At 34.8% G+C, this 14622-nt stretch overlaps 1 protein-coding gene across 2 annotated transcripts in view; it reads right to left on the bottom strand.

Annotated features, from left to right (window-relative positions):
• Nucleotides 1-14622, bottom strand: part of Immp2l (inner mitochondrial membrane peptidase subunit 2) — an 863335-nt gene that overhangs the window by 192114 nt on the left and 656599 nt on the right. For both annotated transcript variants that reach the window (XM_013024067.1, XM_013024066.1), the window contains one exon: nt 501-603. In XM_013024067.1, coding sequence (XP_012879521.1) covers nt 501-603 — 103 coding nt within the window. The remainder of the gene's footprint in view (nt 1-500; nt 604-14622) is intronic.

Raw genomic sequence — 14622 nt, 5'->3', positions numbered from 1 at the left:
TGTTTCTAATTCTTTCTTGCTAATCTGTCATTGTTGATCTAGTTTTTCAGGTTGAGCGGGGATCCAAAGAGAGAATTCATTTCCTACCCAATACTGACCAATAGGATTTCTATCACTATCCAATTTTTTATACAATTTAGAAAATTGTGATTTGTTAGAAAATTGTGGTTTGTATGTCTTTAACTGCAAACTGCTACCAATTATTTCTGTGATATAAAGAAGGTCGTTCTTACTAGACCCAGTCAACCAGCACAGAACGTGTTTCAGTCCTTTGAAGTCTTTAAGGTTTTTATTTTCTCATAAGCTATAAGCAAACACACATGTACCTCAATAGGTTCAAAACACCTATGATATTTAGAAAGACATTTCAAAACATATACTGTTATATTACAAAACCTCCAACCTGTCTTGGCTAAATTTCCCAAGCAACCCCTCTGATTTACACTTGGTGCCATCTTTGAAATCCATTTATATCAGCAAGAAGACATAAGATGACTTACCGGACCAAAAGAATTACTGTCAAAACTGTGTCCATGATGATCACCTTCAACCCAAATGTGACCACGAGGGACTTTGACATACCGGTTTTTATGTCCTATGGTTCTGGAAATAAACAGAATAACTGCTGAGATAAGAACAGAAAGGAAACCTCCAACAGCTAAACAGACAAACTCAGAAAGGGCAGAAACGTTAGGAAGATACAACAGATAGGTTTACCTTGAAGCCACACCATACCTTCCTTTTTAAGTAAAATGTAGTTAGGTCCTGGTAAAGTCTATCTACAGTTTCTCTTTCCTTTCATATTTCTGTAAGTAGAAATTCTGCACTTAAATAAAAAACACTAATACCAAATATAATGTTTTGCTATTTCATTTAATAAATCAGATCTAAATATATACTTATGAAATGTTATGTGCCTCACAAAAAATAGTTGCATTTTGCAATCTTTATTAAATCTTGTAAATATTTATTTATTTTATGTGGCAGTACTTGGGTTTTGAAATCAAGGTCTCATACTTGCTAAATAGGCACTCTATTGCTGAGCCACATAACTCCAATGCTTTTTGGCACTAGTTATTTTTTGGTTATTTAACAAGGAGTGTATGTATACCATGATTCTCCTGTTTTATGCTTCCCATTGTGGATGGGATGGCAAATGTATGCCACCAGACCAAGCTTTCTTTAGGATGGAATCTTTTGAACTCCTCTGCCCAGGCTAGTCTGGAATCATGATCCTCCTAATATCAGCTTCTCATGTAGCTGAGTGATAGAAGCTACCACATCTAGCTCTAACATTTTGCTCTTTATGTTGCTATTCAGCTTTTCCAATTTGTTTGTAGATAACTTAAGATTTCATCTTTTCAGTAAAATAAACTTCTAAAATCAATGGCTCTTTTTATAACCTCTTTAAGACTTTAAAATTTAGTATTTATATGAAAGAACATTATCTGGATGATGTCTTGTTAAAGATAAACTAACATTATCAGTTAAATGCTTTGATCATCACTGATTATTCTTAAAATGAGAAACATTTTAAACCTCTTAAAGATTAAAAACCAACAAGAGATGATATTTATAGAATTCCTACATTCTTAATACTGGCAAGGAAATGGACATAACTTTTTTCAAACAGTGTCAGTGGCAATCTAAGAGGATACAATATTTTTGTATGCTTTTCCATTTGGGATCTACTTTGCTAAGGTTTTCAGACACACGCATTTTGCCCTTAGATCTATTTACTCTATGTGTAGAAACCCATTGCCTGAAAATAATCTGAAATTGGGACAAACGTTTATTATAAGTGATGGTCAATTCAGTTGTTTTATAGCCTTGTCTTTAAAAAATCAGTTTATCTAAATACTCAATAACAAAGAATTGGTTTATAGTATAGTACAACCAATCAAATGCTATCCCAATCCTACAATAAATTTCCCCTTCTCTTGTTTCCTCATACACATGAAAAATGTCTAGCACAAAGAAGCTTCAAAATAAATTCTTTTTCTGAATGGATAGATGATTGGATGGATAGATAGATGATGGATGGATGGATGGATGAGAGAAAGGACATGTCCCTCAGGGCTATAGAGTTCAGAATCTGAGATTGGCATTGTGTTCTTGATGTGGAATCCCTACAGGAACATTTTTCTTCTGTACAAGTTGTATATGTTCAGAATAATACATAAAAGAAGGAAAACTACACATTAATTGGTACTACAGAATTTGCAACCATTCCTTTTCTAGGTTGGTTTTTAATTTTCAAGATAATTTCAGTGTTGAATTGCTTTGCTTTAGATCAGTAAGTCACTCATTCAAGGAAGCAATGTTGTGGCCATTAGAACCCCACAGTAACTTAATGACTGCTGTTATTTTTAATTACTACTGGGAAGAAGGATTTCAGCTTTTCAGAGAGAAGCAAAAACAAGTTGAACACATCTAACCATCATCATATACTTGGCAATATAAGTGTTCTTCAATTAAAATCATGCCATTAGTCCTTGACAACAGTACTGCTTTTATCATGAGGATTGCTGCTAGGAACTAATATCCTTCATCAAGTGTTAATAATAAGACTTTACTTTCCTAATTGTTGGTAAAACAGATTCTTCTAATAACTCCAAACATTTGTGCTCACCTGATTAAACAAAGTATTTTTAATATATACTTTCCCCCCATTTTTTCTTCTAATAACTGCTTAAGAATCATGGAGCATTCACAAAAAAAAAAAAAAAAAGAATCATGGAGCTGGGCACCACTGGCTCATACTGCAATCCTAGCTACTCAGGTGGCTGAGATCTGAGGAACAAGGTTCAAAGCCAGCCCTGGCAGGAATGTCCCTGATGGGTCATGGGTATGCACGTATAGGAATAACATAGTGTGCATAGCATATAGCACTATTCCAGGTTTCAGACATTCATTGTGGGTCCTGGAATACATTCCAAATAGATCAATGTGAACTGTGGTGTCTATGGATATGTATAAATGCACATATAGTCACAGTGTTTGGGACTATCTAATGATATGAGAGACATAGGAATCCCTGAATGGAGCCATATTCTGACAGCTGTCACATGTACAACACTGATCAGCTAGTTATCAGGAAACCAGGTCTCTTGTTCCTAGAACTGTTCAACTTAATAAGAATTCCTTACTGTTAAGAAAGTTACTAACCAAGATCTCAGATCTCATGGCAACCTCAAATGCTTGGCAATTACTACCTTGAGACTACAGGAAAAAGGATTCTGAAGTCTTAGTGACACTTAGTGAGTCTTCTGAGACTTAGTGAGAACTACTGGTTGATGATTTATGTCTCTCTCATGTTCAGCAATTGGGAGTGGCAGTGTCTATAGTATATGGAACAATAATGATAATATACATACCACAAACTACATAAAACTTGCCTGGTTATTGAGAATATAAAAAAATTGAATCAAGAAATTCCTGGTTGTGAAAAACAAAAGAAATATGTAGTGAATCCAGCAATAAAGTGGAAAGTTTTAAGCCAGACATATTCTAGGAACTAGCAAAACCAGCTTGAGCTTTTATGTCATTTAAACCAAGGAATCAAGACACTTGTGATAGAAAACAACCACACTATCAAAGTGCCAGTGGCAGTTGTACATTTTCTAGCACTGACCATCACATCGAACAACCTGAAGTACACCTTTTATCTAGCAATCTTAAGTGCACCCATTACTTTCTTTATTGCATCCATTAACACTTGCTATACCTTTGTAGGTTTATGAGTATACTATCCACCCCTTCTAGAATATAACCAGTGGAATTGTGTCTTTCTTACTCACAAAAATACCACAGCAGCCTAGAAGACTATATTGTACAAAGTGATGAAGAATGATGATGAATGACAAATAACCAAAGAGTGAAGAATACTAGCAAAAGGGCAGAAAAATAAATTGTAAAGCCCACAAGTTGTAGAAAGAGACAAAACCAATCTTAATCTTGACACTATTACCCACAAGTAAGCCTGTAAATGCACTTCAGAGGCCAGTGTGATGGCCCCTGTCTATAACTGTAGCTACTTAGGAAGTAGAGAACAAGAGAGCATCCTAGTCAGCCCAAGAAAAGTCAGTGAGATCTCATCTAAAAAATAATCTAAAACCAAAGGAATGGGAAGTCTGGTTCAAGTGGTAGAATGGCCCTGAGTTCAATTCCCAGTCTTTAAATTTAAATTCCCCAGTCTTTAAAATGGGATTGATATGTACACTTTCAACCTTATGTAATTTTAAACATCTTCCTTTATAATACTAGGCACATAAGTATTATTAACTCAAAGAGTTATTCAGTGGACAAATGTATCATTCAATGAACATTAAGTAATGGCTGAATATAGGTCTGTTGCATAGTCAGAAGACAGTGAGAGGTAGTTATTATTGCCATTGTCTATGTTGGCCCATTATTTTCTTTCATTTTATAAATCAGAATGTGTTCAGGCTTCCCTATCTATTAGCATCAGTCTCTTCAAATTACTTGAACTATGCTTCAATAATTTCTTTTTCTCACAGTTGTGCTCTGACTGTAGACTATTTTTAATAATACAATGAATCTTTTTCTTTTATTCTTATTTCCTTCTGGGATACTAGTATGTGAAAACACAATATATCTGTTTGTGAATATTAAAATATGTAGAGGGTAGTACATAAGAGTACAATTTATTTGTGGTCTCATCTACATCTCTCATTCATAGCTGAGTGTTGACTCTAACATACAGTAATTTACACAGATATCAGACAGGTTTTTTTTTTTTTGGGTCCGGTTGTGGGGCCTGAACTCTGGGCCTGGGTGCTGTCCCTCAGCTCTTCAGCTCAAGGCTAGCGCTCTACCACTTGAGCCACAGCGCCACTTCCAGCTTTTTTCTTTTTGCTTATGTGGTGCTGAGGAATCGAACCCAGGGCCTCATGCATGCAAGTCAAGCACTCTACCACTGTGCCACCTTCCCAGCCCCTCAGACAGGCTTTAAAGAACTCTTTGGTAAATTCATGCCACATACATAGAATATATTCTGTCTCTCAGATTTCAATCTAAATTTTAAAAAAAATAAGCCAAAGTAGCTTTAAAATTATGATGTGAATATATTAGGATAGACCTTTCCAAGATTACAAAAGAAATATAATCCTCCTAATAGAATTTCTGTAGAGAAGAGATTTTAAATAGCTTTGCACTCCTAAATTCACATAAAAGAAAGACAAGATAATCCTTTAGGTGATTTAACAGTTAAGTAAGGTGTCAGCCCACAAGGTTGTAGGTATCAATAGCCTGAAAATAATTTTGTTTTTGACAGTCAAAAATGAGTTCTATATGGTATTCTAACTACCTGTCCAAGAAAAAAGAGAGAGAGAGACACTTTTAGTACTAGCTTTACCAAGACAAGTTACCTAGGTCTTATAAATGGAATGCAGAACGATTGCCTCCAATTTGATTTGACCTTGAAAACAATGTTTTATAAGTCTCTGAACCTTTTCAGTGTCATCACTTGACTACAAAAATTTTCTTCACAGTGTGGCTGACATCAGGAAAGCAACTCCATTCATAATAACCCCCCAAAAAATAAAATACCTAGGAATTAACCAAAGAAGTGAAGGACCTCTATGATGAAAACTTTAAAAAACTGAAAAAAGGAAATCAAAACAGAACTTAGAATGTGGCAAAAACTCCCATGCTCCTGGATTGGAAGGATCAACATCATGAAAATGACACTACTTCCCAAGGCTATCTACAAATTCAATGCAATACCTATCAATATTCCAACCTCATTCTTCAAGGAAATAGAAGAAACAATCCAAAGATTACTATGGAAGAATAAAAGACCCCAAATAGCAAAAACAAGCCTTAGTAGAAAGAACAGTGCTGGAGGAATATCAATACCAAACTTCAAATTATACTACAAAGCCATAGTAATCAAAACAGCTTGGTACTCCCACAAGAACAGACCTGAGGACCAATGGAATAGAACTGAAGATAGAATTGAACCCACAGACACATAGCCACCTAATCTTTGATAAAGGAGCTAAAAAAAATAGAATGGAAGAAAGACAGCCTCTCCAGTAAATGGTGCTGGCAAAATCGGTTAAACACCTGTAGAAAATTAAAGCTAGATCCTTATCTATCATCCTGCACCAGAATCAACTCCAAATGGATCAAAGACCTCAAAGTGAAAGCAGATACCCTGGAAACATTACAGGAAGGAATAGGAAAAACTCTAGGGCTCCTTGGCACAGGCTGAAATTTTCTTAATAACTACACAGAAACACAACAAATCAAAGAAAGGTTGGACAAATGGAATTGCATTAAACTGCAGAGTTTCTGCATAACAAAGGACACAGCTAACAAGATCAATTGAAAGTCCAAGAATTGGGAGAAGATTTTCAATAGCCACACAACATTGAGATTCCTCCTTACCTCAGTTAGAATGGCTACAATCAAGAATAATAATAATAACAACAGATGGTGGAGGAGATGTGGCCGGAAAGGAACCCTACTACACTGTTGGTGAGAGTGTAAACTTCTTCACCACTCTGGAAAGCAGTATGGAGTTCCTCAAAAGACTCTACAAAGAGCTCTGCTAAGACCCAGCAATCCCACTTTTGGGCATTTGCCCAGACGATCACAAACAAGGCCATACTAAAGCTACCAGCACAATCATGTTTATCGCAGAATTATTCACCATAACTAAGATATGGAACCAACCCAGATGCCCCTCAGTACATGAATGGATCAAGAAAATGTGGTATATATATAATATATATTATTTTTATTATTATATAATATATTATTATATATAATATATATTATGTAATATATTATTATATATGTATGTGTATATATATTATATATATAATGGAATTCTATGCTTCTGTTAGAAAGAATGACACCACCCCATTTGTTAGGAAATGGAAAGACTTGGAAAAAATCATATTAAGTGAAGTAAGCCAGGCCCAAAGAAACATAGGTCCCATGGTTTCCCTTATTTGCAATAACTAGTATACATCTAGGATAATCTTACCAGACAAGCAGAAAAGATCAAAAGCTATGTACATATGACTATATAAAATGATGCTAAGCAAAATGAATCCCAAGATATGGACACAAGAGAAATTTTTTAATGTATTATGTGATTTTTTTTATTTCTTTTGTGTGTTCTTCCCCCTATGGTATATTTCCCTGTTGTCAATGTATTTGATTTGGTACCTTGCATCTTGTATATAGATTTACCTAATTTGGAGAAGGGAAGGGAAATAACAAAATGCTGAAGCAATGACACAGGATGACCCATTAAAACAATGAAACTCACAATATACTTTACAACTTAAGAGGGAGTTGTGGGGGAGGGAAGGGATAGTAGGAGAAAAACAAAGGAGGGGAAAACAGTGCTAGACAAGAAATATACTCATTACATTATTCATGTAACCCCTCTGTACAGCATCCTGATAATAAAATTTTAAAAATTCTCTTCACATATTTCTTTAGTTCAAGAAGATACCATCTTATTAAAATGCATTTCCCAAATGCACATGCTCACATATACCATGTAGAATTAGGACAGATAATTTGTATTAATCATTTAAGATTATAGGTATTTTTCTTTTGGGAGATGATGGGTCCTGGGGCTTGAACTCAGTGCCTGGGTGCTTTCCATGAGCTTTTTAAAATTTTTGCTCACTCAAATCAATTGGTTTACTACTTGAGCCACAGCTCCACTTTTAGCTTTCTGGTGGCTTCAAACCACAATCTTCAAATCTCATACCTGTGGCATGAGCCAGAGATAGCCAGCTTGATTAGAGATATTCTCATTTCTTTATTTTTCCAACTATTCTATTGATTTACTCACTGTCAAGATGGGTACACTGAGGTATACTCTGCCCTGGATTCTGGATTTGGGTCCTTAAAATGACCAGCAAAGATAGCATAAGGCCCAGGAACATTAAAAGTTAGAACAAAGGCCTTACCATTATTGATAAGTAGAATCATAGGGGAAAACATTCTGTCATTGGAAAGGAAAATGGGGGGGGGCGACTTCTAGTCTCTGAATGAGGAAAAAAATTCCCTTAAGAATCTATCCTCTTTTGCTCTCAAGTAATGTTATGGTTCAATTTCACACCACATATATATTTTGGGAAAGTTAGGAGTTAATTGATCCTGCACTCCTGTGTCCTAAAACTGAGTTTGGGGTTTTCTGTAAATAAATTTCAACCAATAGGAACCCAGAAACCCAAATAAAATGTGCCACAAGGAAATAGCTGCCATTAGTGAGTCAGGACAGAAAATGAACAATAGAATTAGTCACTCCCAATAATTTCAAACACAAACTTTACCAAACACAGTATATAGGCTATGTATATTTCAAAAATCAGAAACAGATTTAAAACATAAGCAAAAATGTCATAGTTTTTAAAGACAGACATTTTATAAAGAGCCAAGCAGAACATCTAAAAATTTAAAAATATGTAACTAAGTAAGTAGGTTAAAAAACAGATTGGTATTTTTTAAAGTACTGAAGTAGAATATGTATATTTAAATTTTTCTTAGAAAATTCAACACACAAGAAAGAAATAAAACATGTGAGAGATCTTGGAGAAATATGCCTCAGAGCATGATAAAGTATAATATCAGGTACTCAAAGCTCCAGAGGAAGAGACTAAAAAGAAACTAGGGTGGAGAATTTTCCAGAACTGATTATGGAATCAAAGTGAACATTGAGATACATAAAAATTAAAACGTTTTAAATGTATACTTTTATTGTAATGATACTGTACAGAGGGGTTACAGTTACATAAGTAAGTCAATGAGTGCATTTACTATCCAGCATTATTACTCCCTCCTTTATTTCCCCCTACTATGCCTTCCTTCCCTACCTCCCCAATTCCTCTCCCCTCTCCAAATTGTAAAGTTTTTTTTTTTTTAATTGTGAAAATACCGTACAGAGGGGTTACAATTACATGGGCAAGATAATGAATACATTTCTTATCAAGCATTGGTGCCTCCTTTGTTTCCCCTTACCATCCTTTCCCATCTCCCCCCAGCCTCACAACTACCCCTCTACCCTACACCAAAGATATATAGTTCATTTTCGACATAAGATCTTATACATCTCATTGGTGCAATGGGTCCACCTGTATCCCTATTTAAATGATTTGTTTTCTTCCCTTCCTCTCCACAAATTATACCAACATCAAATACAGTGAAAGCAGGGCTTATACCGTGGGGGAGGGACATACAAAGCAACAAAGAAATATCTTATAACTATGCTAGACACAATCGCAAGCAAGAAAAAACATTTGAGTCCTTAACTTGGGGTTCATTTTGCTTAACATCAACTTATCTGACCATTTCTGCTTATCTCAGACATATACTAGTTATTGCAAATAAGGGAAACCATGGGACTTATGTTTCTTTAGGCCTGGCTTACTTCACTTAATATAATTTTTTCCAACTCTTTCCATTTCCTAACAAATGGAGCAATGTCATTCTTTACGATGGAGGCATAGAATTCCATTGTGTATATATACTACATTTTCTTGATCCATTCATCTACTGAGGGGCATCTGGGTTGGTTCTATATCTTAGCTATGGTAAATAAGGCTGTAATAAACATAGTTGTGCTGGTAGCTTTAGTATGGTCTTGTTTGTGATCATTCAGGTAAATGTCCAAAAGTGGGACTGCTGGGTCATAGGGGAGCTCTATGTGGAGTCTTTTGAGGAACCTCCATTCTTTTTCAACATAGTGTCTTGTACATCTCATTGTTACAATGGGTCAACCTGTATCCTTATTTCAGCATTTTGTTATTTCCTTTCCCCTCCCCAAATTAGATAAAAGTATATAAAAGTTGCAGGGCAACGGAATCAAATAGAGTGAAAACAGGGGTTATACCGTAGGGGGAAAAATATACAAAAGAAACAAAAAAAAATCACATAGTTCATTCAAAACAACAGTAAAAATAAACCCTCTTGTGTCCCTATCTTGGGTTTGATTTCACTTAACATCATTTTATATGGTCATATATACATAGCTTTTGACCTTTTCTGTTTGTCTAATAAGATTATCCTAGATGTATACTAGTTATTGCAAATAAGAAAATCATTGTACCTTTGTTTGTATAGGTCTGGCTTACTTCGCTTAATATAATTTTTTCAAGTCTTTTCATTTCCTAACAAATGGGGCAATGTCATTCTTTCTGATGGAGGCATAGAATTCACACACACACATACACACACACACACACACACACACACACACATTTTCTTGATCCATTCATCTACTGAGGGGCATCTGGGTTGGTTATACATCTTAGCTATGGTGAATAATGCTGTGATAAAGGTAGTTGTGCTGGTAGCTTTAGTATGGCCTTGTTTGTGATCATTTGGGCAAATGCCCAGAATTGAGATGGCTGGGTCATAGGGGAGCTGTATGCGGAGTCTTTTGAGGAACCTCCATACTGCTTTCCAGAGTGGTTGAAGAAGTTTACGTTCTCACCAACAGTGTAGTAGGGTTCCCTTTTGGCCACATCCCCTCCAGCATCTGTTGTTAGATTTCTTGATTATAGCTATTCTAACTGGTGAGGTAGAATCTCAATGTTGTTTTGATTTGCATTTCTTTTAAAAATTAAAACTTTTTAATGTATGTAATGAAATAACACAACACTAACGAGGAGGATTGGGCCAAGTCCCAATCTGAAAAGGTTCTAGGGTGTGACAAAAGCCTAGAATGCCTTCAGAGGAATAATAAATTAGAAGCAGAGTTCAGTTCCTGGGGTATAATTTATATGAAATACAACTTGATGATTGAAAGTATGCAATTCAACACATTTAAAGAATCCATATAGTCACATAATCACTATGCAGATCAACATGTAAAATACTTAAGTCACTCCAAAGTTTTCTTGCCTCTAACCCTTCCCCAAACACTCACTCTGGCTCTTGGACTTGGGGCTGTCTGTAATGTGCTTTAACCTTTTCTAGAATCTCACATAAATGGAATGATTCCATGTGCATGCTTTCATTTCTAGGTTCCTTAATTTAGCTTAGTTCTTTTGAGATATTGCATGTTATTGTTATATTAGTAATCTAAGATAGTACTAAGATGCTAGATACTACTAAGATACTTTCTTACTAAGATACTATTAAATTGATTGAACACAATTTATCAATTACTAGTTTATGAACTGGGGCTGTTTCCAGTTTTTGTCTATATCTCAAAGCATCTATGAACAAGTAAACATTTGTATGGATACATATTTGCATTTCTCTTCAGTGAATTAATCTGCAAGTTAAATGGCTGGGTCATATGGTGCTAGGGTTTCAGTGTCAGTCACCAGCAAAATTCATGTTGAAATTTAATAGCTATTGTTAACTGCAATAAGAAGCAAGAACTTTAAGAGGTAATTAGATGTTGAGGGCTTCACACTCATGAATGGATTAAGCATACTTATCACAAGTAGCTTCATTATAAAATGGAGATGGTCTCCTACTCCATACCCTCAGCCCCATCCTCTTTGTTTCTCCCCACTTCTCTGCCTTCTCTCCCCTTTTACCCCGTTTTTCTGTCACTTTCTGCCTCATCTTCTCTTTGCAGTTCCATAATATGATGCCTCCTGCCAATTTATGATGCAGTAAACTGCCCATGCCAGAACCCAGCAGCTTAACCTTGGACTTCTCAGCTTCAAGAAGTATGAGGAATAAATTTCTGTTCATTATAAATTATACAGTCTGTACTATTCCAATAATGTAGCACAAAATGGAGTAAAACATATAAGTGGATATTTAAAGTATCAAACTGTTATCCAATGCACTATTACTAGTAATATATAAGATTTCTAATTGTTTCATTTCTCATCAACCTTTGATATTACATGGCTTTCTAATTTTAGCCATTTTAGGGGCTTACAGTAGATTGAATCTGCATTTCTCTAATAACTAACACTTTTCTATGTGTATATTTTCTTTCAAGTATTTATTCAAATTTCAGAATTTAAAATGGTGGTTTATCTTTTTAGGTGTTAGAATTCTTTTTAGTATATATTTTTTATTGTAAAAATACTGTACAGAGGGGTTCAGTTATATTAGTAAGGTAATGAGTACACTTCCTATAGAGCATTGTTACCTCCTCCTCTGTTTTTCCCCTACCATCCCCTCCACCCCCACCTCCACAATTCCTCCCACCCTCTGAAGTTGTAAAGTTCATTTTCACCATAGTGTCTTGTACATCTCATTATTACAATGGGCCAACCTGTATCCTTATTTCAGCATTTTATTTCCTCAATCTAAATAAATCTTTTATTGTCTATGTCTTGAAAATATTTTCTTTTAATTTACATTGGTTTTCATTCCCTTAGCAATTTTTCTACAAAAAACATGTATTTTTAATGATAAATGAAATTTTAATTATAAATAAATTTAATCCCAATTAATTTTATTCAGAACATATTTCATCTTTGCTTAATCCCAAATCATAACAATTTTCCTTATGTTTCTTCTTCTAATTTTATGGTTTTCTTTTGAAATAATATTCATCTGATATGAGGTACAGTTCAAGGTATTTTTGCATATGGATATCTAATGTTTTCAGCACTGTTTTTGGAAAAGATTTTTCTGTTTTCCTTGAATTACCTTGGCATCTTTGTCAACGATGATCACATATGGATGAATCTATTTCTGGAATCTTTATGCTCTTCCATTGATATTCATGCCAAAATCACAATGCCACGATTATTTTGACTAAATCAGGTATAGTGAGTCTTCCAATGCCATTCTTTTTCCAAACTACATTAGCTATTTTAGATAATTTCCATTTCCAAATAAATTTTAGAATCACCCTTTCGTCTATACAGAGTATGAGTCAATGCTGTGGCCTTTTTTAATGTTAAGAACAGAGCATTCCTTTTTTTTTTCCTTTAACCATTAATATGATCTCAACAGTATATTTTTCATAAATGCTCTTCAGAGTGATGAATTTGCTCTATGTGTAATTTTGCCATGTGTTTTCATTATGAGTGGGTGCTAAAATGATTACATGATTGTTCTTTTGAAACTTGTTAATTTACTGAACACAGTGACTTATTCTTAGGTGTAAAAATGATTCACACTGATAGGACACATCCAGAATACTGATCTTTTCTACCTCCTAACTACTTAGGATTGCAGACTAAGCCAGTGTACCTGGCAAGGCAATATTTTTCTTAAAATCCCACTGAATTCTGTGACTATCTCCTTCTTCCTCTAGTACTTAGTTCCACAAAGACTATCTTACCCTCTAAGTCTTCAATATGTCTTTTTAATGCTGACAGATGATAGGCTCTTTTGTAGTCTAGAACAAAAAGCCACCTTTATGGATAAAGTTGAAAGCAATGGTCAAGTTTTCTGTTTGTCTCCATTCTCTTATGGATCACAATTTTGAGTTATCTGCTGTCCAATGGCTGAAAATATTTAATTTTTATTATAACTTTTCAGTTGCTCATTGCAGAAATATAATCTCTACATCACTTTCTTTCATGAGTAGAAACATATATATGTATATATATGTAAATATTTGTTGGTTTCTGCATATGCTGCTTATGAGAGAAAGGCATAAAGGAACAAACACAGACAATGAAAAAAGGGAAAAGATGAAGGATGAGGATGGAAAGAAGGTTGAGAAAGAAGAGGAAGCAAGGAAAATAGTAACTATATTAATAAAATGATGATGAAAATCAGGTCTTTAAGATAAAACTGGGATTCAATTGGACCTGATAAAAGATCATTCATACTCCTATACTTGTAGCATGTATTGAATTTGAAATGAAGCTTATGCAATTGATAGAAAGTGGATTTAAGCAAAAGAATGATCTTGTTTCTAGGACACCTGTAGCTACCTGAAAACGATTATTTTTCTTGAGATCATTGTTGGAAAGATCAGAGAAATGACTCAGGAACTCCTCTTTGCAGAGATAATGAAACAGAGGAAAAAAGCATCTAAATGATGTCATCTAACTAGGTAATGGCAGGGCAACTCCATAATTTCCTTCCCATGGTACCATGGATCATATCTACTTGAGATTCCAAATAAGAGGTCTTAACATCTCTTCACTAGGAAAAATGTAAACGCTATTTTCTAAATAGGCTCTAGACTGTTGCTAGGTGATAAGAGCAAATCTATTTAGCACATTTAAATGAAAAGACAGGTTTATACATCTTCACAATGAAGTTGTAGAATGAATTTTGCAAGTTTAATCTGAATACACTTAGTATGGCTAATTATTTTTGTGATGAATATTCCTGGTATTTTTTCTTTTTTTTCCAATATATATATTTTTTATTGTGAAAATACTGTACAGAGGGGTTGCAATTACATGGGTAAGATAATGAGTACATTTCTTATCAAGCATTGTAGCCTCCTCCTTTGTTTCCCCTTCCCATCCCTTCCCACCCTCTCCCCCACCTTGACACCCCCCCAACCGAAGTTGTAAAGTTCGTTTTCGACATAACGACTTGTACATCTCATTGTTGCAATGGGTCCACCTTTATCCCTATTTAAACGATTTGTTTTTCCCCTTCCCCTCCACAAATTATACCGACATCAAATACAGTGAAAGCAGGGGTTATACTGTGGGGGAGGGACATACAAAGCAACAAAGA

This window comes from Dipodomys ordii, unplaced genomic scaffold (assembly GCF_000151885.1).
Source record: "Dipodomys ordii isolate 6190 unplaced genomic scaffold, Dord_2.0 Scaffold72, whole genome shotgun sequence".
Lineage (NCBI taxonomy): Eukaryota > Metazoa > Chordata > Mammalia > Rodentia > Heteromyidae > Dipodomys > Dipodomys ordii.
This window is presented reverse-complemented; position numbering and strand designations above follow the sequence as displayed.